The 25513-nt window shown below is 55.0% G+C and overlaps 4 protein-coding genes across 4 annotated transcripts; 2 read left to right on the forward strand and 2 right to left on the reverse strand.

The window, feature by feature from the left end:
• Positions 1-2877: 2877 nt before the first annotated feature.
• On the reverse strand, positions 2878-6051 carry LOC123748075 (collagen alpha-2(I) chain-like). The gene is made up of 3 exons (XM_069303276.1): positions 5992-6051; positions 4046-5944; positions 2878-3474 (listed from the first exon to the last, which is right to left on the reverse strand). The coding sequence occupies exons 1-3, from the start codon at positions 6049-6051 to the stop codon at positions 2878-2880; spliced, it is 2556 nt and encodes an 851-aa protein (XP_069159377.1).
• Position 6052: 1 nt separating this feature from the next.
• Positions 6053-9503, reverse strand: LOC138351451 (collagen alpha-1(V) chain-like). Its single transcript, XM_069303277.1, has 3 exons — positions 9410-9503; positions 6727-8754; positions 6053-6558 (listed from the first exon to the last, which is right to left on the reverse strand). The coding sequence occupies exons 1-3, from the start codon at positions 9501-9503 to the stop codon at positions 6053-6055; spliced, it is 2628 nt and encodes an 875-aa protein (XP_069159378.1).
• A 1132-nt stretch (positions 9504-10635) lies between these two features.
• Positions 10636-12781, forward strand: LOC138351452 (coiled-coil domain-containing protein 85A-like). Its single transcript, XM_069303278.1, has 3 exons — positions 10636-10792; positions 11485-11705; positions 12257-12781. The coding sequence occupies exons 1-3, from the start codon at positions 10636-10638 to the stop codon at positions 12779-12781; spliced, it is 903 nt and encodes a 300-aa protein (XP_069159379.1).
• Positions 12782-13237: 456 nt separating this feature from the next.
• Positions 13238-13873, forward strand: LOC123748076 (coiled-coil domain-containing protein 85A-like). Its single transcript, XM_045730278.1, has one exon. It carries the CDS (start codon positions 13238-13240, stop codon positions 13871-13873), a length of 636 nt encoding a protein of 211 aa, XP_045586234.1.
• Positions 13874-25513: the final 11640 nt, after the last annotated feature.

Genomic DNA, 25513 nt, shown 5'->3' on the forward strand with positions numbered 1-25513 from the left:
GTCATACCTTGCTGTGACTACTGTCCAAGTCATACCTTGCTGTGACTGCTGTCCAAGTTGTACCTTGCTGTGACTACTGTCCGAGTCATACCTTGCTGTGACTGCTGTCCAAGTCATACCTTGCTGTGACTGCTGTCCGAGTCATACCTTGCTGTGACTGCTGTCCAAGTCATACCTTGCTGTGACTACTGTCCGAGTCATACCTTGCTGTGACTGCTGTCCAAGTCATACCTTGCTGTGACTGCTGTCCGAGTCATACCTTGCTGTGACTGCTGTCCAAGTCATACCTTGCTGTGACTGCTGTCCAAGTCATATCTTGCTGTGACTACTGTCCAAGTCATACCTTGCTGTGACTGCTGTCCGAGTTGTACCGTGCTGTGACTGCTGTCCAAGTCATACCTTGCTGTGACTGCTGTCCGAGTTGTACCATGCTATGACTGCTGTCCAAGTCATACCTTGCTGTGACTGCTGTCCGAGTTGTACCATGCTGTGACTGCTGTCCAAGTCATACCTTGCTGTGACTGCTGTCCAAGTTGTACCTTGCTGTGACTGCTGTCCAAGTCATACCTTGCTGTGACTGCTGTCCGAGTTGTACCATGCTGTGACTGCTGTCCAAGTCATACCTTGCTGTGACTACTGTCCGAGTTGTACCTTGCTGTGACTGCTGTCCAAGTCATACCTTGCTGTGACTGCTGTCCGAGTTGTACCATGCTGTGACTGCTGTCCAAGTCATACCTTGCTGTGACTACTGTCCGAGTTGTACCTTGCTGTGACTGCTGTCCAAGTCATACCTTGCTGTGACTGCTGTCCAAGTTGTACCATGCTGTGACTGCTGTCCAAGTTGTACCTTGCTGTGACTGCTGTCCGAGTTGTACCATGCTGTGACTGCTGTCCAAGTCATACCTTGCTGTGACTGCTGTCCGAGTTGTACCATGCTGTGACTGCTGTCCAAGTCATACCTTGCTGTGACTGCTGTCCAAGTTGTACCATGCTGTGACTGCTGTCCAAGTTGTACCTTGCTGTGACTGCTGTCCAAGTTGTACCATGCTGTGACTGCTGTCCAAGTCATACCTTGCTGTGACTGCTGTCCAAGTTGTACCATGCTGTGACTGCTGTCCAAGTTGTACCTTGCTGTGACTGCTGTCCAAGTTGTACCATGCTGTGACTGCTGTCCAAGTCATACCTTGCTGTGACTGCTGTCCGAGTTGTACCATGCTGTGACTGCTGTCCAAGTCATACCTTGCTGTGACTACTGTCCGAGTTGTACCTTGCTGTGACTGCTGTCCAAGTCATACCTTGCTGTGACTGCTGTCCAAGTTGTACCTTGCTGTGACTGCTGTCCAAGTCATACCTTGCTGTGACTGCTGTCCGAGTCATACCTTGCTGTGACTACTGTCCAAGTCATACCTTGCTGTGACTGCTGTCCAAGTCATACCTTGCTGTGACTGCTGTCCAAGTCATACCTTGCTGTGACTACTGTCCGAGTCATACCTTGCTGTGACTACTGTCCAAGTCATACCTTGCTGTGACTACTGTCCGAGTCATACCTTGCTGTGACTACTGTCCGAGTCATATCTTGCTGTGACTACTGTCCGAGTCATACCTTGCTGTGACTACTGTCCGAGTCATACCTTGCTGTGACTGCTGTCCAAGTCATACCTTGCTGTGACTACTGTCCGAGTCATACTTGCTGTGACTGCTGTCCAAGTCATACCTTGCTGTGACTGCTGTCCGAGTCATACCTTGCTGTGACTACTGTCCGAGTCATACCTTGCTGTGACTACTGTCCGAGTCATACCTTGCTGTGACTACTGTCCAAGTCATACCTTGCTGTGACTACTGTCCGAGTCATACTTGCTGTGACTGCTGTCCAAGTCATACCTTGCTGTGACTGCTGTCCGAGTCATATCTTGCTGTCAACAACGACCTGGCCGGCACGGCGCATAAACTTTTTAAATATATCGACGCACAATCGACGACGAAGTGATGATATAAATTGGATTGGTTTAGCTTGCAAAGACCTGGGTAAATACAAGTTTGGTAAGAGGGTTTATGAAACCCATTAGCGGGTATCTAGAGGCGTATGATCCCAGGAGTGTTTTAGGGATGAGACACATGTTTGAATAAGTTTAAGTGAATGTAAACTGGGACTCCCTAGTATAGGCCAATATAGGCCTTCTTCATTCGCCTAAATTTTTATATGTGAACAAATCCATAAGGGCCGTGACGAGGTTCGAACCTCCGTCCCAGTGGATCCCATACGCTGCCTTAATCGGTTGAGGTACGACATGGTTAAAAGAATTGCAACCGGAAGTTCTGTGTGTTTAATATGTGAACTTGTATAGATAAGTTGTTACTTCATACAAATATCTTGGCATAATTTTAACTTAAAGATACTTTTCAATATCATCTTTTATTTATGGAATTATTGCTAAAATATAATGAGAGATACATCGACAAAACTGAAATGTTGTTTACTACATTATAGCTTAACTACGCTTTGGTTACATTGTAAGTTGAGTGAGACTTGAGACGTCACACTTCAAGCATCAACCCGGACACGGGTAATACTATAGAAAGAATTTTCGAGGAAAAATTATCAATCATTACAATGAGGAAACCTTCAACGTCCTTCTAGCGTGTGAAGAGTGACTCCTGGGGGTCCTTAGGGCCTTTGTAGCGTGTGAAGAGTGACTCCTGGGGGTCCTTAGGGCCCTTGTAGTGTGTGAAGAGTGACTCCTGGGGGTCCTTAGGGCCCGTTGTAGCGTGTGAAAAGGGACTCCTGGGGGTCCTTAGGGCCCTTGTAGCGTGTGAAGAGTGACTCCTGGGGGTCCTTAGGGACCGTTGTAGGGTGTGAAGAGTGACTCCTGGGGGTCCTTAGGGACCGTTGTAGCGTGTGAAGAGTGACTCCTGGGGGTCCTTAGGGCCCTTGTAGTGTGTGAAGAGTGACTCCTGGGGGTCCTTAGGGCCCTTGTAGCGTGTGAAGAGTGACTCCTGGGGGTCTTTAGGGCCCTTGTAGTGTGTGAAGAGTGACTCCTGGGGGTCCTTAGGGCCCTTGTAGTGTGTGAAGAGTGACTCCTGGGGGTCTTTAGGGCCCTTGTAGTGTGTGAAGAGTGACTCCTGGGGGTCTTTAGGGCCCTTGTAGTGTGTGAAGAGTGACTCCTGGGGGTCCTTAGGGCCCTTGTAGTGTGTGAAGAGTGACTCCTGGGGGTCCTTAGGGCCCTTGTAGTGTGTGAAGAGTGACTCCTGGGGGTCCTTAGGGCCCTTGTAGGGTGTGAAGAGTGACTCCTGGGGGTCCTTAGGGCCCTTGTAGCATGTGAAGAGTGACTCCTGGGGGTTCTTAGGGCCCTTGTAGCGTGTGAAGAGTGACTCCTGGGGGTCCTTAGGGGCCTTGTGGTGTGTGAAGAGTGACTCCTGGGGGTCCTTAGGGTCCTTGTAGTGTGTGAAGAGTGACTCCTGGGGGTCCTTAGGGTCCTAGTAGTGTGTGAAGAGTGACTCCTGGGGGTCCTTAGGGTCCTTGTAGCGTGTGAAGAGTGACTCCTGGGGGTCCTTAGGCCCTTGTAGTGTGTGAAGAGTGACTCCTGGGGGTCCTTAGGCCCTTGTAGTGTGTGAAGAGTGACTCCTGGGGTCCTTAGGGTCCTTGTAGCGTGTGAAAAGGGACTCCTGGGGGTCCTTAGGGTCCTTGTAGTGTGTGAAGAGTGACTCCTGGGGGTCCTTAGGCCAAAACACAGCGGGAGATGGAACTCGTTACCACTGAAATTGTCAACTGATAAAACAAACAACAGAGGAGGTGTTTTGAAGCAGGTGAGCGCCAAGTACAGGGAACAACACTCCCACGTCCTCAGCGACACGCCATTAGACTTTTCTAGAAGCTTCCATGAGGAGAGTCTGCTCTTTGTTAATGACTGTAAACCAATTTGTGTGTCCACTAAGGGAACCATCAGCTAACTACTCTGACGACCTCTAAACATCATGGGTACTCATGGTAAACCACCTGACAGATAGTTTACCATGAGTAAGACGCAGCTGGTCCTAGACAGGATACATTTATCTTTGCTAGGTGTGTTGGGTCACATTCACTCTGGAGGTGTGTTGGGTCACCTTCACCCTGGAGGTGTGTTGGGTCACCTTCACCCTGGAGGTGTGTTGGGTCACGTTCACTCTGGAGGTGAGTTGGGTCACCTTCACCCTGGAGGTGAGTTGGGTCACGTTCACTCTGGAGGTGTGTTGGGTCACCTTCACCCTGGAGGTGTGTTGGGTCACCTTCACCCTGGAGGTGTGTTGGGTCACCTTCACCCTGGAGGTGTGTTGGGTGACCTTCACCCTGGAGGTGTGTTGGGTCACCTTCACCCTGGAGGTGAGTTGGGTCACCTTCACCCTGGAGGTGTGTTGGGTCACCTTCACCCTGGAGGTGTGTTGGGTCACCTTCACCCTGGAGGTGAGTTGGGTCACCTTCACCCTGGAGGTGAGTTGGGTCACCTTCACCCTGGAGGTGTGTTGGGTCACGTTCACTCTGGAGGAGTGTTGGGTCACCTTCACCCTGGAGGTGAGTTGGGTCACCTTCACCCTGGAGGTGTGTTGGGTCACGTTCACTCTGGAGGTGAGTTGGGTCACCTTCACCCTGGAGGTGAGTTGGGTCACCTTCACTCTGGAGGTGAGTTGGGTCACGTTCACCCTGGAGGTGAGTTGGGTGACCTTCACCCTGGAAGTGTGTTGGGTCACGTTCGCTCTGGAGGTGTGTTGGGTCACGTTCACCCTGGAGGTGTGTTGGGTCACGTTCACCCTGGAGGTGTGTTGAGTCACGTTCACTCTGGAGGTGTGTTGGGTCACGTTCACTCTGGAGGTGTGTTGGGTCACGTTCACCCTGGAGGTGTGTTGGGTCACCTTCACCCTGGAGGTGTGTTGGGTCACGTTCACTCTGGAGGTGTGTTGGGTCACCTTCACCCTTGAGGTGAGTTGGGTCACGTTCACTCTGGAGGTGTGTTGGGTCACCTTCACCCTGGAGGTGAGTTGGGTCACGTTCACCCTGGAGGTGAGTTGGGTCACCTTCACCCTGTAGGTGTGTTGGGTCACCTTCACCCTGGAGGTGTGTTGGGTCAACTTCACCCTGGAGATGAGTTGGGTCACGTTCACCCTGGAGGTGTGTTGGGTCACCTTCACCCTGGAGGTGAGTTGGGTCACCTTCACTCTGGAGGTGAGTTGGGTCACCTTCACCCTGGAGGTGAGTTGGGTCACGTTCACCCTGGAGGTGAGTTGGGTCACCTTCACCCTGTAGGTGTGTTGGGTCACCTTCACCCTGGAGGTGTGTTGGGTCAACTTCACCCTGGAGGTGAGTTGGGTCACCTTCACCCTGGAGGTGTGTTGGGTCACCTTCACCCTGGAGGTGAGTTGGGTCACCTTCACTCTGGAGGTGAGTTGGGTCACCTTCACCCTGGAGGTGAGTTGGGTCACCTTCACCCTGGAGGTGAGTTGGGTCACCTTCACCCTGGAGGTGAGTTGGGTCACCTTCACCCTGGAGGTGAGTTGGGTCACCTTCACCCTGGAGGTGAGTTGGGTCACGTTCACTCTGGAGGTGTGTTGGGTCACGTTCACTCTGGAGGTGTGTTGGGTCACGTTCACTCTGGAGGTGTGTTGGGTCACGTTCACCCTGGAGGTGTGTTGGGTCACCTTCACCCTGGAGGTGAGTTGGGTCACGTTCACTCTGGAGGTGTGTTGGGTCACCTTCACCCTGGAGGTGAGTTGGGTCACCTTCACCCTGGAGGTGAGTTGGGTCACCTTCACTCTGGAGGTGTGTTGGGTCACCTTCACTCTGGAGGTGAGTTGGGTCACGTTCACTCTGGAGGTGAGTTGGGTCACTTTCACTCTGGAGGTGAGTTGGGTCACGTTCACTCTGGAGGTGAGTTGGGTCACCTTCACCCTGGAGGTGTGTTGGGTCACCTTCACTCTGGAGGTGAGTTGGGTCACGTTCACTCTGGAGGTGAGTTGGGTCACCTTCACCCTGGAGGTGAGTTGGGTCACCTTCACCCTGGAGGTGTGTTGGGTGACCTTCATCCTAGAGGTGTGTTGGGTCACGTTCACTCTGGAGGTGTGTTGGGTCACGTTCACTCTGGAGGTGTGTTGGGTCACGTTCACTATGGAGGTGTGTTGGGTCACCTTCACCCTGGAGGTGTGTTGGGTCACGTTCACTCTGGAGGTGTGTTGGGTCACCTTCACCCTGGAGGTGAGTTGGGTCACCTTCACCCTGGAGGTGTGTTGGGTCACCTTCACCCTGGAGGTGTGTTGGGTCACCTTCACCCTGGAGGTGAGTTGGGTCACCTTCACCCTGGAGGTGAGTTGGGTCACCTTCACCCTGGAGGTGTGTTGGGTCACGTTCACTCTGGAGGTGTGTTGGGTGACCTTCACCCTGGAGGTGAGTTGGGTCACCTTCACCCTGGAGGTGTGTTGGGTCACGTTCACTCTGGAGGTGAGTTGGGTCACCTTCACCCTGGAGGTGAGTTGGGTCACCTTCACTCTGGAGGTGAGTTGGGTCACGTTCACCCTGGAGGTGAGTTGGGTGACCTTCACCCTGGAAGTGTGTTGGGTCACGTTCGCTCTGGAGGTGTGTTTGGTCACGTTCACCCTGGAGGTGTGTTGGGTCACGTTCACCCTGGAGGTGTGTTGGGTCACGTTCACTCTGGAGGTGTGTTGGGTCACGTTCACTCTGGAGGTGTGTTGGGTCACGTTCACCCTGGAGGTGTGTTGGGTCACCTTCACCCTGGAGGTGTGTTGGGTCACGTTCACTCTGGAGGTGTGTTGGGTCACCTTCACCCTTGAGGTGAGTTGGGTCACGTTCACTCTGGAGGTGTGTTGGGTCACCTTCACCCTGGAGGTGAGTTGGGTCACGTTCACCCTGGAGGTGAGTTGGGTCACCTTCACCCTGTAGGTGTGTTGGGTCACCTTCACCCTGGAGGTGTGTTGGGTCAACTTCACCCTGGAGATGAGTTGGGTCACGTTCACCCTGGAGGTGTGTTGGGTCACCTTCACCCTGGAGGTGAGTTGGGTCACCTTCACTCTGGAGGTGAGTTGGGTCACCTTCACCCTGGAGGTGAGTTGGGTCACGTTCACCCTGGAGGTGAGTTGGGTCACCTTCACCCTGTAGGTGTGTTGGGTCACCTTCACCCTGGAGGTGTGTTGGGTCAACTTCACCCTGGAGGTGAGTTGGGTCACCTTCACCCTGGAGGTGTGTTGGGTCACCTTCACCCTGGAGGTGAGTTGGGTCACCTTCACTCTGGAGGTGAGTTGGGTCACCTTCACCCTGGAGGTGAGTTGGGTCACCTTCACCCTGGAGGTGAGTTGGGTCACCTTCACCCTGGAGGTGAGTTAGGTCACCTTCACCCTGGAGGTGAGTTGGGTCACCTTCACCCTGGAGGTGAGTTGGGTCACGTTCACTCTGGAGGTGTGTTGGGTCACGTTCACTCTGGAGGTGTGTTGGGTCACGTTCACTCTGGAGGTGTGTTGGGTCACGTTCACCCTGGAGGTGTGTTGGGTCACCTTCACCCTGGAGGTGAGTTGGGTCACGTTCACTCTGGAGGTGTGTTGGGTCACCTTCACCCTGGAGGTGAGTTGGGTCACCTTCACCCTGGAGGTGAGTTGGGTCACCTTCACTCTGGAGGTGTGTTGGGTCACCTTCACTCTGGAGGTGAGTTGGGTCACGTTCACTCTGGAGGTGAGTTGGGTCACTTTCACTCTGGAGGTGAGTTGGGTCACGTTCACTCTGGAGGTGAGTTGGGTCACCTTCACCCTGGAGGTGTGTTGGGTCACCTTCACTCTGGAGGTGAGTTGGGTCACGTTCACTCTGGAGGTGAGTTGGGTCACCTTCACCCTGGAGGTGAGTTGGGTCACCTTCACCCTGGAGGTGTGTTGGGTCACCTTCACCCTGGAGGTGTGTTGGGTCACGTTCACTCTGGAGGTGTGTTGGGTCACCTTCACCATGGAGGTGTGTTGGGTCACGTTCACTCTGGAGGTGTGTTGGGTCACGTTCACCCTGGAGGTGTGTTGGGTCACGTTCACTCTGGAGGTGTGTTGGGTCACCTTCACTCTGGAGGTGTGATGGGTCACCTTCACTCTGGAGGTGTGTTGGGTCACGTTCACTCTGGAGGTGTGTTGGGTCACCTTCACTCTGGAGGTGTGTTGGGTCACCTTCACTCTGGAGGTGTGTTGGGTCACCTTCACCCTGGAGGTGTGTTAATGGGTGACCTTCACCCTGGAGGTGTGTTGGGTCACCTTCACTCTGGAGGTGTGTTGGGTCACCTTCACTCTGGAGGTGTGTTGGGTCACCTTCACCCTGGAGGTGTGTTAATGGGTGACCTTCACCCTGGAGGTGTGTTGGGTCACCTTCACTCTGGAGGTGTGTTGGGTCACCTTCACTCTGGAGGTGTGTTGGGTCACCTTCACTCTGGAGGTGTGTTGGGTCACCTTCACCCTGGAGGTGTGTTAATGGGTGACCTTCACCCTGGAGGTGTGTTGGGTCACCTTCACTCTGGAGGTGTGTTGGGTCACGTTCACCCTGGAGGTGTGTTGGGTCACCTTCACCCTGGAGGTGTGTTGGGTCACGTTCACTCTGGAGGTAAGTTGGGTCACGTTCACCCTGGAGGTGTGTTGGGTCACGTTCACCCTGGAGGTGTGTTGGGTCACCTTCACCCTGGAGGTGAGTTGGGTCACCTTCACCCTGGAGGTGAGTTGGGTCACTTTCACCCTGGAGGTGAGTTGGGTCACCTTCCAAGGGTCTAAGACTTCAATCAGTTCATATGATGGAGAGAGAGAGAGAGAGAGAGAGAGAGAGAGAGAGAGAGAGAGAGAGAGAGAGAGAGAGAGAGAGAGAGAGAGAGAGAGAGAGAGAGAGAGAGAGAGAGAGAGAGAGAGAGAGAGAGAGAGAGAGAGAGAGAGAGAGAGAGAGAGAGAGAGAGAGAGAGAGAGAGAGAGAGAGAGAGAGAGAGAGAGAGAGAGAGAGAGAGAGAGAGAGAGAGAGAGAGAGAGAGAGAGAGAGAGAGAGAGAGAGAGAGAGAGAGAGAGAGAGAGAGAGAGAGAGAGAGAGAGAGAGAGAGAGAGAGAGAGAGAGAGAGAGAGAGAGAGAGAGAGAGAGAGAGAGAGAGAGAGAGAGAGAGAGAGAGAGAGAGAGAGAGCGTGAGAGAGAGAGAGAGAGAGCGTGAGAGAGAGAGAGAGAGAGCGTGAGAGAGAGAGAGAGAGAGCGTGAGAGAGAGAGAGAGAGAGAGCGTGAGAGAGAGAGAGAGCGTGAGAGAGAGAGAGCGTGAGAGAGAGAGAGCGTGAGAGAGTGAGAGAGTGTGAGTGAGCTAATAACACCAGACGTAGGAACCTGAGATCGTTTCGCGGACAAATGGTATATGTCAGAGGAAAATTACACCGAGGTAACCTGTCCACTCCTGCGTGGTCAAGGCTCCAAGTGGTAGCTCACTAGAACACGTGGTCAAGGCTCCACGTGGTGGCTCAATACAACACGTCGTCATGGCTCCACGTGGTTGCTCACGAGAACACGTGGTTAAGGCTCCACGTCGTGGCTCACTAGAACACGTGGTCAAGGCTCCAGGTGGTGGCTCGCCAGAAAACGAGATCAAGGCTCCACGTGGTGGCCCACTAGAACACGTGGTCAAGGCTCCACGTGGTGGCTCACCAGAACAAGTGGTCATGGCTCTACGTGGTGGCTCACAGAACACGTGGTCAAGGCTCCACGTGGTGGCTCACCAGAATCCATGGTCAAGGCTCCACGCGGTGGCTCCCCAGAAGAAGTGGTCAAGGCTCCACGTGGTAGCTCCACTGAACACGTGGTCAAGGCTCCACGAGTTGGCGCACCTGAACAGGTGGTCAAAGCTCAACGTGGTGGCTAACCAGAACACGTGGTCAAGGCTCCACGTGGTGGCTCCCTAGAACACGTGGTCATTGCTCCACGAGGTGGCTCACCAGAACACGTGGTCAAAGCTCAACGTGGTGGCTAACCAGAACACGTGGTAAAGGCTCAACGTGGTGGCTCACCAGAACACGTGGTCAAGGCTCCACGTGGTGGCCCCCCAAAACACGTGGTGATTCACCCGAGCACGTAGTCAAGGTTCCACGTGGTGGCTCACCAGAACCCGTGGTCAAGGCTCCACGTGGTGATTCACCCGAACACGTGGTCAAAGCTCCACGTGGTGGCTCACTAGAAAACAAGGTCAAGGCTCAACGTGGTGGCTCACCAGAACACGTGGTCAAGGCTCCACGTGGTGGCCCCCAGAACACGTGGTCAAGGCTCCACGTGGTGATTCACCCGAACACGTAGTCAAGGTTCCACGTGGTGGCTCACCAGAACACGTGGTCAAGGCTCCAGGTAGTGGCTCGCTAGAACACATGGTCAAGGCTCCACGTGGTGGCTCGCTAGAACACATGGTCAAGGCTCCACGTGGTGGCTCGCTAGAACACATGGTCAAGGCTCCACGTGGTGGCTCGCTAGAACAAGTGGTCAAGGCTCCACGTGGTGGCTCACCAGAACAAGTGGTCAAGGCTCCACGTGGTGGCTCACCAGAACAAGTGGTCAAGGCTCCACGGGGTGGCTCGCCAGAACACGTGACCTAGGCTCCACGTGGTGGCTCACCTGAACACGTGGTCATGGCTACACGTGGTGGCTCCCCAGAACACGTGGTCAAGGCTCCATGTGGTTGCTCGCTAGAACACGCTGTCAAGGCTCCACGTAGTGGTTTACCAGAACACGTGGTCAAGGCTCCACGTGGTGGCTCACCAGAACACGTGGTCAAGGCTCCACGTGGTAGCTCATCAGAACACGTGGTCAAGACTCCACGTGGTGGCTCATAAGAACACGTGGTCAAGTCTCTACGTGGTGGCTCACCAGAACACGTGGTCAAGGCTCCACGTGGTGGCTCGCCAGAACCAGTGGTCAAGGCTCCACGTGGTGGCTCACCAGAACACATGGTCATGGCTCTACGTGGTTGCACACCAGAACACGTGGTTAAGGCTCCACGTCGTGGCTCACTAGAACACGTGGGTCAAGGCTTCGCGTGGTGGCTCACCAGAACAAGTGGTCAAGGCTTCACGTGGTCGCTCGCTAGAACAAGTGGTCAAGGCTCCACGTGGTGGCTCACCAGAACAAGTGGTCATGGCTCCACGTGTGGCTCACCAGAACACGTGGTCAAGGCTCCACGTGTAGTTCCCTAGAACACGTGGTCAAGGCTCCTCGTGGTGGCTCACCAGAACACGTGGTCAAGGCTCCACGTGGGGGCACACCAGAACACGTGATCATGACTCCACGTGATGGATCACCAGAACACGTGGTCAAGGCTCCACGTGTGGCTCCCTAGAACACGTGATCAAGGCTCCACCTGGTGGCACACCAGAACACGTGGTCAAGGCTCCACGTGTGGCTCCCTAGAACACGTGGTCATGGGTCCACCTGGTGGCACACCAGAACACGTGGTCAAGGCTCCACGTGTGGCTCCCTAGAACACGTGGTCAAGGCTCCACGTGGTGGCTCGCCAGAACCAGTGGTCAAGGCTCCACGTGGTGGCTCACCAGAACACATGGTCAAGGCTCTACGTGGTGGCTCGCCAGAACACGAGATCAAGGCTTCACGTGGTGGCACCCTAGAACATGTGGTCAAGGCTCCACGTGGTTGCACACCAGAACACGTGGTTAACGCTCCACGTCGTGGCTCACTAGAACACGTGGGTCAAGGCTTCACGTGGTGGCTCACCAGAACACGAGATCAAGGCTTCACGTGGTGGCACCCTAGAACATGTGGTCAAGGCTCCACGTGGTTGTACACCAGAACACGTGGTTAAGGCTCCACGTCGTGGCTCACTAGAACACGTGGGTCATGGCTCCACGTGGTGGCTCACTAGAACACGTGGTCAAGGCTCCAGGTGGTGGCTCGCCCGAACACGAGATCAAGGCTTCACGTGGTGGCTCGTCAGAACACATGGTCTAGGCTCCACGTGGTGGCGCCCTAGAACAAGTAGTCAAGGCTCCACGTGGTGGCTCGCTAGAACACATGGTCAAGGCTCCACGTGGTGGCTCACCAGAACAAGTAGTCAAGGCTCCACGTGGTGGCTCACCAGAACACGTGGTCAAGGCTCCACGTGGTGGCTCACCTGAACACGTGGTCAAGGCTCCACGTGGTGGCTCGCTAGAACAAGTGGTCAAGGCTCCACGTGGTGGCTCACCAGAACAAGTGGTCAAGGCCCCACGGGGTGGCTCGCCATAACACGTGACCTAGGCTCCACGTGGTGGCTCACCTGAACACGTGGTCAAGGCTACACGTGGTGGCTCCCCAGAACACGTAGTCAAGGCTCCATGTGGTTGCTCGCTAGAACACGCTGTCAAGGCTCCACGTAGTGGCGCGCCAGAACACGTGGTCAAGGCTCCACGTGGTGACTCGGTAGAACACGTGGTCAAGGCTCCACGTGGTGGCGCGCCAGAACACGTGGTCAAGGCTCCACGTGGTGGCACCCTAGAACATGTGGTCAAGGCTCCACGTGGTGGCATACCAGAACACGTGGTCAAGGCTCCACGTGGTGGCACCCTAGAACACGTAGTCAAGGTTCCACGTGGTGGCTCACCAGCACTCGTGGTCAAGGCTCCACGTGGTAGCTCCTTAGAACACGTAGTCAAGGTTCCACGTGCTGGTTCACCAGAACACGTGGTCAAGGCTCCACGTGGTGGCTCACCAGAACACGTGGTCAAGGCTCCACGTGGTAGCTCATCAGAACACGTGGTCAAGACTCCACGTGGTGGCTCATAAGAACACGTGGTCAAGGCTCTACGTGGTGGCTCACCAGAACACGTGGTCAAGGCTCCACGTGGTGGCTCGCCAGAACCAGTGGTCAAGGCTCCACGTGGTGGCTCACCAGAACACATGGTCATGGCTCTACGTGGTTGCACACCAGAACACGTGGTTAAGGCTCCACGTCGTGGCTCACTAGAACACGTGGGTCAAGGCTTCACGTGGTGGCTCGCCAGAACAAGTGGTCAAGGCTTCACGTGGTCGCTCGCTAGAACAAGTGGTCAAGGCTCCACGTGGTGGCTCACCAGAACAAGTGGTCATGGCTCCACGTGTGGCTCACCAGAACACGTGGTCAAGGCTCCACGTGTAGTTCCCTAGAACACGTGGTCAAGGCTCCTCGTGGTGGCTCACCAGAACACGTGGTCAAGGCTCCACGTGGGGGCACACCAGAACACGTGGTCATGACTCCACGTGATGGATCACCAGAACACGTGGTCAAGGCTCCACGTGTGGCTCCCTAGAACACGTGATCAAGGCTCCACCTGGTGGCACACCAGAACACGTGGTCAAGGCTCCACGTGTGGCTCCCTAGAACACGTGGTCATGGGTCCACGTGGTGGCTCATCAGAACACGTGGTCATGCCTCCACGTGGTGGCTCATCAGAACACGTGGTCAAGGCTCCACGTGGTGGCTCACCAGAACACGTGGTCATGGCTCTACGTGGTGGTTCCCTAGAACAAGTGGTCAACGCTCCACGTGGTAGCTCCACAGAACACGTGGTTAAGGCTCCACGTGGTGGCTCCCTTGAACAAGTGGTCAAGGCTCCACGTGGTGGCTCCACAGAACCCGTGGTCAAGGGTCCACGTGGTAGCACACCAGAACAAGTGGTCATGACTCCACGTGGTGGCTCACCAGAAAACGTGGTCATGCCTCCACGTGCTGGCTCACCAAAACCCGTGGTTAAGGCTCCACGTAGTGGCTCACCAGGACAAGTGGTCATGGCTCCACGTGGTGGCTCACCAGAACCCGTGGTCAAGGCTCCACGTGGTGGCTCCCTAGAACATGTGGTCAAGGCTCCAATTGGTGGCTCCCCAGAACAACTGGTCTAGACTCCACGTGGTGGTTCCCAAGAACACGTGGACAAAGCTCCACGTGTTGGCTCCCTAGAGCACGTGGTCAAAGCTCCACGTGGTGGCTCCCCAGAACACGTGGTCAAGGCTCCAAGAGTCGGCTCCCCAGAACACGTGGTCAAGGCTTTCAATATATATATCCAAAAGCTGATATGTCAATTATTATTTTTACAGAAGGGAGAGGAGCAGGAGCCAAGCAGAGAACAAGGAGGCGAGATTTAATTGACAGTTAAATGAGAGTAATTGGATGAGAACTGAGACGCCTGTCACCAGAGTGCCAGGGGCAGAGGAGACAGTAACACCAGAGGGGCAGGGGTAGTGGTGACGGTAACACTAGAGGGGCAGGGGTAGTGGTGACAGTAACACCAGAGGGGCAGGGGTAGTGGTGACGGTAACACCAGAGGGGCAGGGGTAGTGGTGACGGTAACACCAGAGGGGCAGGGGTAGTGGTGACAGTAACACCAGAGGGGCAGGGGTAGTGGTGACAGTAACACCAGAGGGGCAGGGGTAGTGATGACGGTAACACCAGAGAGGCAGGGGTAGTGGTGACAGTAACACCAGAGGGGGCAGGGGTAGTGGTGACAGTAACACCAGAGGGGCAGGGGTAGTGGTGACAGTAACACCAGAGGGGCAGGGGTAGTGGTGACAGTAACACCAGAGGGGCAGGTGTAGTGGTGACAGTAACACCAGAGGGGCAGGGGTAGTGGTGACGGTAACACCAGAGGGACAGGGGTAGAGGTGACGGTAACACCAGAGGGGCAGGTGTAGTGGTGACAGTAACACCAGAGGGGCAGGGGTAGTGGTGACGGTAACACCAGAGGGACAGGGGTAGAGGTGACGGTAACACCAGAGGGGCAGGGGTAGTGGTGACGGTAACACCAGAGGGACAGGGGTAGTGGTGACGGTAACACCAGAGGGGCAGGGGTAGAGGTGACGGTAACACCAGAGAGGCAGGGGTAGTGGTGACGGTAACACCAGAGGAGCAGGGGTAGAGGTGACGGTAACACCAGAGGGGCAGGGGTAGAGGTGACGGTAACACCAGAGGGGAAGGGGTAGAGGTGACAGTAACACCAGAGGGGCAGGGGTAGTGGAGACGGTAACACCAGAGGGGCAGGGGTAGTGGTGACGGTAACACCAGAGGGGCAGGTGTAGTGGTGACAGTAACACCAGAGGGGTAGGGGTAGTGGTGACAGTAACACCAGAGGGGCAGGGGTAGTGGTGACAGTAACACCAGAGGGGCAGGTGTAGTGGTGACAGTAACACCAGAGAGGCAGGGGTAGTGGTGACGGTAACACCAGAGGGGGCAGGTGTAGTGGTGACAGTAACACCAGAGGGGCAGGGGTAGTGGTGACAGTAACACCAGAGGGGCAGGGGGAGTGGTGACAGTAACACCAGAGGGGCAGGGGTAGTGGTGACAGTAACACCAGAGGGGCAGGGGTAGTGATGACGGTAACACCAGAGAGGCAGGGGTAGTGGTGACAGTAACACCAGAGGGGGCAGGTGTAGTGGTGACAGTAACACCAGAGGGGCAGGGGTAGTGGTGACAGTAACACCAGAGGGGCAGGGGTAGTGGTGACAGTAACACCAGAGGGGCAGGTGTAGTGGTGACAGTAACACCAGAGGGGCAGGGGTAGTGGTGACGGTAACACCAGAGGGACAGGGGTAGAGGTGACGGTAACACCAGAGGGGCAGGTGTAGTGGTGACAGTAACACCAGAGGGGCAGGGGTAGTGGTGACGGTAACACCAGAGGGACAGGGGTAGAGGTGACGGTAACACCAGAGGGCCAGGGGTAGTGGTGACGGTAACACCAGAGGGACAGGGGTAGTGGTGACGGTAACACCAGAGGGGCAGGGGTAGAGGTGACGGTAACACCAGAGAGGCAGGGGTAGTGGTGACGGTAACACCAGAGGGGCAGGGGTAGAGGTGACGGTAACACCAGAGGGGCAGGGGTAGAGGTGACGGTAACACCAGAGGGGAAGGGGTAGAGGTGACAGTAACACCAGAGGGGCAGGGGTAGTGGAGACGGTAACACCAGAGGGGCAGGGGTAGTGGTGACGGTAACACCAGAGGGGCAGGTGTAGTGGTGACAGTAACACCAGAGGGGTAGGGGTAGTGGTGACAGTAACACCAGAGGGGCAGGGGTAGTGGTGACAGTAACACCAGAGGGGCAGGTGTAGTGGTGACAGTAACACCAGAGGGGCAGGGGTAGTGGTGACGGTAACACCAGAGGGGGCAGGTGTAGTGGTGACAGTAACACCAGAGGGGCAGGGGTAGTGGTGACAGTAACACCAGAGGGGCAGGGGGAGTGGTGACAGTAACACCAGAGGGGCAGGTGTAGTGGTGACAGTAACACCAGAGGGGCAGGGGTAGTGGTGACAGTAACACCAGAGGGGCAGGTGTAGTGGTGACAGTAACACCAGAGGGGCAGGGGTAGTGGTGACAGTAACACCAGAGGGGCAGGGGTAGTGGTGACAGTAACACCAGAGGGGCAGGGGTAGTGGTGACGGTAACACCAGAGGGGCAGGGGTAGTGGTGACAGTAACACCAGAGGGGCAGGGGTAGTGGTGACAGTAACACCAGAGGGGCAGGGGTAGTGGTGACGGTAACACCAGAGGGGCAGGGGTAGTGGTGACAGTAACACCAGAGGGGCAAGGGTAGAGGAGACGGTAACACCAGAGGGGCAGGGGTAGTGGTGACGGTAACACCAGAGGGGCAGGTGTAGTGGTGACAGTAACACCAGAGGGGCAGGGGTAGTGGAGACGGTAACACCAGAGGGGCAGGGGTAGTGGTGACAGTAACACCAGAGGGGTAGGGGTAGAGGAGACGGTAACACCAGAGGGACAGGGGTAGTGGTGACGGTAACACCAGAGGGGCAGGGGTAGTGGAGACAGTAACACCAGAGGGGCAGGGGTAGTGGTGACGGTAACACCAGAAGGGGCAGGGGTAGTGGTGACAGTAACACCAGAGGGGCAGGTGTAGTGGTGACAGTAACACCAGAGGGGCAGGTGTAGTGGTGACAGTAACACCAGATGGGCAGGTGTAGTGGTGACAGTAACACCAGAGGGGCAGGGGTAGTGGTGACAGTAACACCAGAGGGGCAGGGGTAGTGGTGACGGTAACACCAGAGGGGCAGGGGTAGTGGTGACAGTAACACCAGAGGGGCAGGGGTAGTGGTGACAGTAACACCAGAGGGGCAGGGGTAGTGGTGACAGTAACACCAGAGGGGCAGGGGTAGTGGTGACAGTAACACCAGAGGGGCAGGGGTAGTGGTGACAGTAACACCAGAGGGGCAGGGGTAGTGGTGACAGTAACACCAGAGGGGCAGGGGTACTGGTGACAGTAACACCAGAGGGGCAGGGGTAGTGGTGACAGTAACACCAGAGGGGCAGGGGTAGTGGAGACGGTAACACCAGAGGGACAGGGGTAGTGGTGACGGTAACACCAGAGGGGCAGGGGTAGTGGTGACAGTAACACCAGAGGGGCAGGGGTAGTGGTGACGGTAACACCAGAGGGGCAGGGGTAGTGGTGACGGTAACACCAGAGGGGCAGGGGTAGTGGTGACAGTAACACCAGAGGGGCAGGTGTAGTGGTGACAGTAACACCAGAGGGGCAGGGGTAGTGGTGACAGTAACACCAGAGGGGGCAGGGGTAGTGGTGACGGTAACACCAGAGGGGCAGGTGTAGTGGTGACGGTAACACCAGAGGGGCAGGGGTAGAGGAGACGGTAACACCAGAGGGGCAGGGGTAGAGGAGACGGTAACACCAGAGGGGCAGGGGTAGAGGAGACGGTAACACCAGAGGGGCAGGGGTAGAGGAGACGGTAACACCAGAGGGGCAGGGGTAGTGGTGACGGTAACACCAGAGGGGCAGGGGTAGAGGAGATGGTAACACCAGAGGGGTAGGGGTAGAGGTGACAGTAACACCAGAGGGGCAGGGGTAGAGAAGACGGTAACACCAGAGGGGCAGGGGTAGTGGTGACGGTAACACCAGAGGGGCAGGTGTAGAGGAGACGGTAACACTAGAGGGGCAGGGGTAGTGGTGACAGTAACACCAGAGGGGCAGGGGTAGTGGTGACGGTAACACCAGAGGGGTAGGGGTAGTGGAGACAGTAACACCAGAGGGGCAGGGGTAGAGGAGATGGTAACACCAGAGGGGCAGGGGTAGTGGTGACGGTAACACCAGAGGGGCAGGGGTAGTGGTGACTGTTACGAACCCGGATCCAGCGTCTGAGCCTGGAGCAGTGACAAACACGCCATCTGTGGGTCAGCTCCCGAAACCCCCGCCAAACGAACGACGACACCTAGTGAGGACAGCGTGTACTGGCCTCGAGGACCAGTTTCCAGTCTGGTTCAGCGCTCAACACCGCCGCTCCTGACCTCTGGTGAGGTGGTGCTCCGACGACAGCGCCATCTATGGACTGGATACGTCAGGTGTTTGTGCCCTAGCCTGTGAGTGTGGTGTATTAGTGTCCCAGTTATTGATGACGTGTCTGCTTACAGAGTCGACCTGGGACCACTGTGTTGACGATTGAGTCAGTCTACCCGAGGCAGCCAGTCTCCAAACTGTGAAGTTTGCTGCAGCTGTTGTGACGTCGTCCCCCCGGAAGAACACTGTGGTGTGTTAAGCCTGCCAGTGGAGTGGCAGTGAAAGGATTTACCCGGGACCGACGGTTGGAGACGATAATCCACTGGGGTATTGAGGACAGGAGGGTGATTGGTGATATCACACGAGACTCCTGTCTAGGGCGTACCCCTTTTATCGTTCGTGGAGTGGCCGTACCAGCCTTGGTGGCTCAGTACCTGCCAGCAGACCTGCTGGACGTGTGGTTGACGGCCTCCACGACGGTGCCCCCAGTGGACCTGTGTTGTGGCTGACCTGTGGCCAGGGTAGGCTCGGCGTTCTCAGAGGACACGTCTTGAGGCCACGAAGAAAGCACCGCGGACTCAGCACCTAGCTTCGTGATCAAGAGTCTTCAGCAGAAGACTAGATTGTGCATGATCCCCTTGTAAAGTGTTAATACCCCTCCCCCTTGTGTACTCTTTTATTCTATATATTTAATCGGTGATGGTGAACATTATAATATTAAGTTCTTAACTTTCTTTCCCTACTCCCTTTTAAGTTACTTGCGTCACGGATCTCATCCCTTGATAGCCACTACTGGCTTGGGAACGGATACATATATCTTCCTCTAACAACATCAGAGTGAGAACCCCGTTGCGTCCCGAGAGGGCCGTAACATAATTGGCATCCCCAGCGGGATCCGTCCCCTTGTTAAGTATGTTTGACAGGGGTGGTGAAGTGGCGTAATCCCTGTAAATAATTCCCCCTGTGTGACGATTGTGACGTTATACGTCCTGTGCGGTGCTAAAGAGTGACTTAAGTGCGATATTGTGCAGTGCGGTGCTCGCTGTGATTAAGCGATTAAGTGCAATATTGACTAGTGCGGTGCTCAGTGATTCAGTGCAATATTGTAGAGCGAAGTATTCGCTTGGATTCAGTGCAATATTGGGTAGTGCGGTGCCCGAAGTGATTACGTGCAATATTGGCAAGTGCAGTGTTTGGTGCGATAAAGTGCAATATTGGCGCAGAACAGTGCTCGGTGCGTTAAGTGCTAACGTGTAAAAGGTGTGTTAAGTGCACGTTAAGTATTCCATCTGTGACAATGGCAGAAAAAGCTACCATCGATGATCTGGACGATGTTCAGGCTTTTCTGAACAGAGTGGACTGTCTTGCCAGATTAAAATATCTGAGCAAACCAGAGCTTGTACTAGTGAGCGCCTACCTGGAGATCAAGATCCGTGCCAGTGATTCCCGTGTGGAGATTTTGTCCAAGGTTCACCGGCACCTGAAGGCAGAAGAGAAACAGGAAGGCGAGACTCCTAGTACAAGGGAAGGTGAGGAAATAGCTTCCACAGAAAAGGAAGATAAGGGCAGTGACATTGACAGTGATGCCGGTGAGCTTAATATCAGCTTCCTAACAGTCAAAATGCGTGCCCTAGAGATCAATCGCGAGATAGAGTGGAAGAAGTTAGAAGTAGAACGAGAATTAAAAGATAAAGAAGTGGAGATGAAAAATAAAGAAATGGAGATGAAAGAAAAAGAATTGGCGATGAGGCGTTTAGAATTAGAAAGAGAAGAAAGAAGAGAAGAACGAGAAAGAGAGAGAGAAGAACGAGAAAGAGAGAGAGAAGAACGAGAAAGAGAAGAGAGACGAGAGAGAGAAGAACGAGAGCGAGAAAGGGAGGAAAGACAGAGACAACATGAACTAGAAGTATTACGATTAGGCGCTGGACAGAGACAAACTGGAGTAAGCGGTTTCGATCCGGTAAGAAATATCAAAATGGTCCCCAAATTCAATGAGAGGGAAGTCTCGAAGTTCTTTGCAGCCTTCGAGAAAGTCGCTGCCTCTTTGGAGTGGCCAAGGGAGAATTGGGCCATCATGATACAGTCAGTCTTGACTGGGAAGGCCCAAATTGCCTACTCTACGTTATCCCTTGACGACTCCGGCGATTACGATATGGTGAAGAAAGTAGTGCTCATGGCGTACCAATTGGTACCTGAGGCGTACAGGCAGAAGTTCCGAAACCTGAAGAAGACCTCAGAGCACACTTTCACCGAATTCGCCACCATCAAGGAGCGACTTTTTCAAGAATGGTGTGCCTCTCGGAAGGTGGAGACCAAGGAAGACCTCGAACAGCTGATTCTGCTCGAGGACTTCAAGGATTGTTTGTCTGGAGACCTCAAGACATACTTAGAAGAGCAGCAGGTGAAGACCTTGAGTGCAGCAGCCACCATGGCTGAAGAGTATATCCTGACTCATAGGCCGTCTGCTAAGTACGTCCCGAGGAATTACCAGCGCCAGTTTGACAGACCTCACGACGAAGAAGAAGAAAGACCCGTCCCACAAAGTGCTAAGAAGACTCCCCCAGGTAGCCCTCGAAGAACAAGTCCTAGTAGTCCGAAACACCGTAGTCCGAGGAGGAACATGGTGTGCTGGACTTGTGGGCAGAAGGGGCATATAGCTGCTAGGTGCCGAGGCAGAAGAGGTGGCAGCGCACGGAGGGAGGTGATGATGATGAGCTGTGTTACACCACCAGCAGGAAGCCAGTCGACGACGACGCAGGAAGGACCAAGTTTGTTGGCCCCTCACACTTCAACCGGGTATGTAACGAGTGATCATACTGGTAGATCAACAGTAGTGCTCAGAGATAGTGGAGCAGCCCAGTCCCTGATCGTGAAGAGCTCGTTACCCGAGGGAGTAAGTGTGGACGGGAGACAAGAGGTTGTCCTGGTTGGGTTTCCTAGGACGCAGTACATCGCCCCCTTAGTGCCAGTACATCTCGACTCGCCTTATTTCAGCGGCACATGTGCGTTGGCAGTAGTCGATACCCTCCCCGTGGCTGGGATTGACGTGGTACTAGCCAACGACTTGGTGACCGATTGGAGCACCAATAGTCCCAAGGTTGCGGACGAGCCTACCGGAACAGCACGGTCTGAGGTAACAGGCAATGGTAATGTCCAGGTAAGGACAGACCCGGATGTAAACATATTTAATTTGTCCTCTTACCCGCAGATCGACGATATTCTAGCAGTGTCTCCTGATTCTCTCGACGAGGAACATGAAGTTAAGAAGGCAGAGGTACCTGAGCAAGAAGAGAGGCCTTGTGTGCGGGCACCCACGGATACCAACGAGTCTGGAGCGAAGGCGGATGTGTGCTTGCGGTATGGCAAGTTACAGCGTGTAGTGAACCAGCCAGAGATTCCCCAGACGTCAGAGGTAGGTGCGGTGTGTTCAAAAGGTCTAGGGCCCTCTTCGGTCCAAGCCAGGCGTGTGGATGTGGCCGGCTATGGACATGACTGGCTCGGGAAGCTTATCCCTCAATTGGCCTCATGTTTCTTAGCGGTATTTTGTTTTGTTCTTCTATGTGTTCTCTGTGTTCTCAGTAAGGACCGGTGGACGACCCGACGAATGATGGCTCCCATGAACATCGCGAAGAGGTCCCAGGGATTGGAGATTTGTACTGCAGGTGTTGCAGTTGAAGGAGGGACCTGGAAGGTGATGGTTGATACAGGAGGTACGACAAATGATAATATGAGTGACTGTTTCCGACAGGTTGACACCCCCCGCGTGATAGCTGAGCCTCAATGCAGCGTTATACGGAACGTTGGTCGACCTGACGGTGGCAGAGCGAATGCCATCTTCGGTGAGCAAGCAGCCCTGTTGGAACTAGGTGTGGGCCTAGTAGAGGAGAGTATAGTAAGTACTGACTTGCCCATTGTCGCTAGTACTCTGAATTATCAGACCCCTGTATTCCAGGTTCCTGTCTCCCTGAAGGACCATCTGACCGGCACCAGAAATGCCGTCTGTGATCAGCCATCATCGGTGCCACGACGCAGGGAAGTGTCGAGACGCCCCAGATCGTGTCTACACCGATCCTTCCTTGAGACATGTGAGATGACGCCCCTGCTTGACATCGCAGTGGAGACGTGGAAGGTTACGCCAGACAGGACATCGCCTTCAATTTTAAAGTTCCCGTTGTGCCGGAATTGCCCAGTAGGACAGTTCTGTGGACGAGACAGCCTCGCTATTCCAGATCATAAACCATGTGTGTCCATTTGGAGTTGTGTCGTCGTACTAATTTGGTTTGTGTTTCTTTTTATAGAACCCCAAACCAAATTCTTTTTGGTGGGGAGGTGTTACGAACCCGGATCCAGCGTCCGAGCCTGGAGCAGTGACAAACACGCCATCTGTGGGTCAGCTCCCGAAACCCCCGCCAAACGAACGACGACACCTAGTGAGGACAGCGTGTACTGGCCTCGAGGACCAGTTTCCAGTCTGGTTCAGCGCTCAACACCGCCGCTCCTGACCTCTGGTGAGGTGGTGCTCCGATGACAGCGCCATCTATGGACTGGATACGTCAGGTGTTTGTGCCCTAGCCTGTGAGTGTGGTGTATTAGTGTCCCAGTTATTGATGACGTGTCTGCTTACTGAGTCGACCTGGGACCACTGTGTTGACGATTGAGTCAGTCTACCCGAGGCAGCCAGTCTCCAAACTGTGAAGTTTGCTGCAGCTGTTGTGACGTCGTCCCCCTGGAAGAACACTGTGGTGTGTTAAGCCTGCCAGTGGAGTGGCAGTGAAAGGATTTACCCGGGACCGACGGTTGGAGACGATAATCCACTGGGGAATTGAGGACAGGAGGGTGATTGGTGATATCACACGAGACTCCTGTCTAGGGCGTACCCCTTTTATCGTTCGTGGAGTGGCCGTACCAGCCTTGGTGGCTCAGTACCTGCCAGCAGACCTGCTGGACGTGTGGTTGACGGCCTCCACGACGGTGCCCCCAGTGGACCTGTGTTGTGGCTGACCTGTGGCCAGGGTAGGCTCGGCGTTCTCAGAGGACACGTCTTGAGGCCACGAAGAAAGCACCGCGGACTCAGCACCTAGCTTCGTGATCAAGAGTCTTCAGCAGAAGACTAGATTGTGCATGATCCCCTTGTAAAGTGTTAATACCCCCCCCCCCCTTGTGTACTCTTTTATTCTATATATTTAATCGGTGATGGTGAACATTATAATATTAAGTTCTTAACTTTCTTTCCCTACTCCCTTTTAAGTTACTTGCGTCACGGATCTCATCCCTTGATAGCCACTACTGGCTTGGGAACGGATACATATATCTTCCTCTAACAACATCAGAGTGAGAACCCCGTTGCGTCCCGAGAGGGCCGTAACAGTGACAGTAACACCAGAGGGGTAGGGGTAGTGGAGACAGTAACACCAGAGGGGCAGGGGTAGAGGAGATGGTAACACCAGAGGGGCAGGGGTTGAGGAGATGGTAACACCAGAGGGGCATGGGTAGTGGTGACAGTAACACCAGAGGGGCAGGGGTAGAGGAGATGGTAACACCAGAGGGGTAGGGGTAGAGGAGACGGTAACACCAGAGGGGTAGGGGTAGAGGAGACGGTAACACCAGAGGGGCAGGGGTAGAGGAGACGGTAACACCAGAGGGGCAGGTGTAGTGGTGACGGTAACACCAGAGGGGCAGGGGTAGTGATGACAGTAACACCAGAGGGGCAGGGGTAGTGGTGACGGTAACACCAGAGGGGCAGGGGTAGTGGTGACGGTAACACCAGAGGGGCAGGTGTAGTGGTGACGGTAACACCAGAGGGGCAGGGGTAGTGATGACAGTAACACCAGAGGGGCAGGTGTAGTGATGACAGTAACACCAGAGGGGCAGGGGTAGTGATGACAGTAACACCAGAGGGGCAGGGGTAGTGGTGACGGTAACACCAGAGGGGCAGGTGTAGTGGTGACGGTAACACCAGAAGGGCAGGGGTAGTGGTGACGGTAACACCAGAGGGGCAGGGGTAGTGGAGACGGTAACACCAGAGGGGCAGGGGTAGTGATGACAGTAACACCAGAGGGGCAGGGGTAGTGGTGACGGTAACACCAGAGGGGCAGGGGTAGTGGAGACGGTAACACCAGAGGGGCAGGGGTAGTGGTGACGGTAACACCAGAGGGGCAGGGGTAGTGGTGACAGTAACACCAGAGGGGCAGGGGTAGTGGAGACGGTAACACCAGAGGGGCAGGGGTAGTGGTGACGGTAACACCAGAGGGGCAGGGGTAGTGGTGACGGTAACACCAGAGGGGCAAGGGTAGTGGTGACGGTAACACCAGAGGGGCAGGGGTAGTGGAGACGGTAACACCAGAGGGGCAGGGGTAGTGGTGACGGTAACACCAGAGGGGCAGGGGTAGAGGAGACGGTAACACCAGAGGGGCAGGGGTAGAGGAGACGGTAACACCAGAGGGGCAGGGGTAGTGGTGACGGTAACACCAGAGGGGGCAGGTGTAGTGGTGACGGTAACACCAGAGGGGCAGGGGTAGAGGAGACGGTAACACCAGAGGGGCAGGGGTAGTGGTGACGGTAACACCAGAGGGGCAGGGGTAGTGGTGACGGTAACACCAGAGGGGGCAGGTGTAGTGGTGACGGTAACACCAGAGGGGCAGGGGTAGAGGAGACGGTAACACCAGAGGGGCAGGGGTAGTGGTGACGGTAACACCAGAGGGGCAGGGGTAGAGGAGACGGTAACACCAGAGGGGCAGGGGTAGAGGAGACGGTAACACCGGAGGGGCAGGGGTAGTGGTGACAGTAACACCAGAGGGGCAGGGTTAGTGGTAACGGTAACACCAGAGGGGCAGGGGTAGTGGTGACGGTAACACTAGAGGGGCAGGGGTAGTGGTGACGGTAACCATCGGCCGATGGTGCAGTCATCAGGCAACAAGAAGAAAGAGACAAGACAGGCCTGACGTATACAGACACACACATGAACTTCAGCCTGGTGTATTCAGACGCTCATGAACGTCTTCCTAGCGTATACAGACGAATATGAACGTCAGCCTGTTGTATACATAGACATATGAACTTCAGCCTTGCGTATACAGACACACATGTACGTCAGCCTGGCTTATACAGACACACATGAACGTCAGCCTGGCTTATACAGACGCACAGCTTCCTGGTGTATGTGTCTTTACACCATAGGCAAATCCTAAGCCATAGTCGCCTTGGAGTTTGGCGAAATGAACGGAACCTCTCTTTGCGTTGATTGAAGTAATAAT

This window comes from Procambarus clarkii, chromosome 49, assembly GCF_040958095.1.
Source record: "Procambarus clarkii isolate CNS0578487 chromosome 49, FALCON_Pclarkii_2.0, whole genome shotgun sequence".
NCBI lineage: Eukaryota > Metazoa > Arthropoda > Malacostraca > Decapoda > Cambaridae > Procambarus > Procambarus clarkii.

Bases quoted from the DNA above. Each gene is read 5' to 3' on its own strand.
- LOC123748075 (XM_069303276.1), bottom strand. From the start codon at position 6,051: ATGAAGGTCACCCAACACACCTCCAGGGTGAAGGTGACCCAACTCACC. The intron at 5,945-5,991 runs GTGACCCAACTC...ACTCACCTCCAG, and splicing joins AACTCACCTCCAGGGTGAAG to AGTGAAGGTGACCCAACACA. The intron at 3,475-4,045 runs GTATCCTGTCTA...ACACACTACTAG, and splicing joins CACACCTAGCAAAGATAAAT to GACCCTAAGGACCCCCAGGA.
- LOC138351451 (XM_069303277.1), bottom strand. From the start codon at position 9,503: ATGACGACGTGTTGTATTGAGCCACCACGTGGAGCCTTGACCACGTGT. The intron at 8,755-9,409 runs GTTACCTCGGTG...GACCCTTGGAAG, and splicing joins GACCACGCAGGAGTGGACAG to GTGACCCAACTCACCTCCAG. The intron at 6,559-6,726 runs GTGAACGTGACC...TCCAGGGTGAAG, and splicing joins TGACCCAACACACCTCCAGG to GTCACCCAACTCACCTCCAG.
- LOC138351452 (XM_069303278.1), top strand. From the start codon at position 10,636: ATGGCTACACGTGGTGGCTCCCCAGAACACGTGGTCAAGGCTCCATGT. The intron at 10,793-11,484 runs GTAGCTCATCAG...GTGGCTCCCTAG, and splicing joins CGTGGTCAAGGCTCCACGTG to AACACGTGGTCAAGGCTCCA. The intron at 11,706-12,256 runs GTGGGTCAAGGC...CACGTGACCTAG, and splicing joins GTCGTGGCTCACTAGAACAC to GCTCCACGTGGTGGCTCACC.
- LOC123748076 (XM_045730278.1), top strand. From the start codon at position 13,238: ATGGATCACCAGAACACGTGGTCAAGGCTCCACGTGTGGCTCCCTAGA.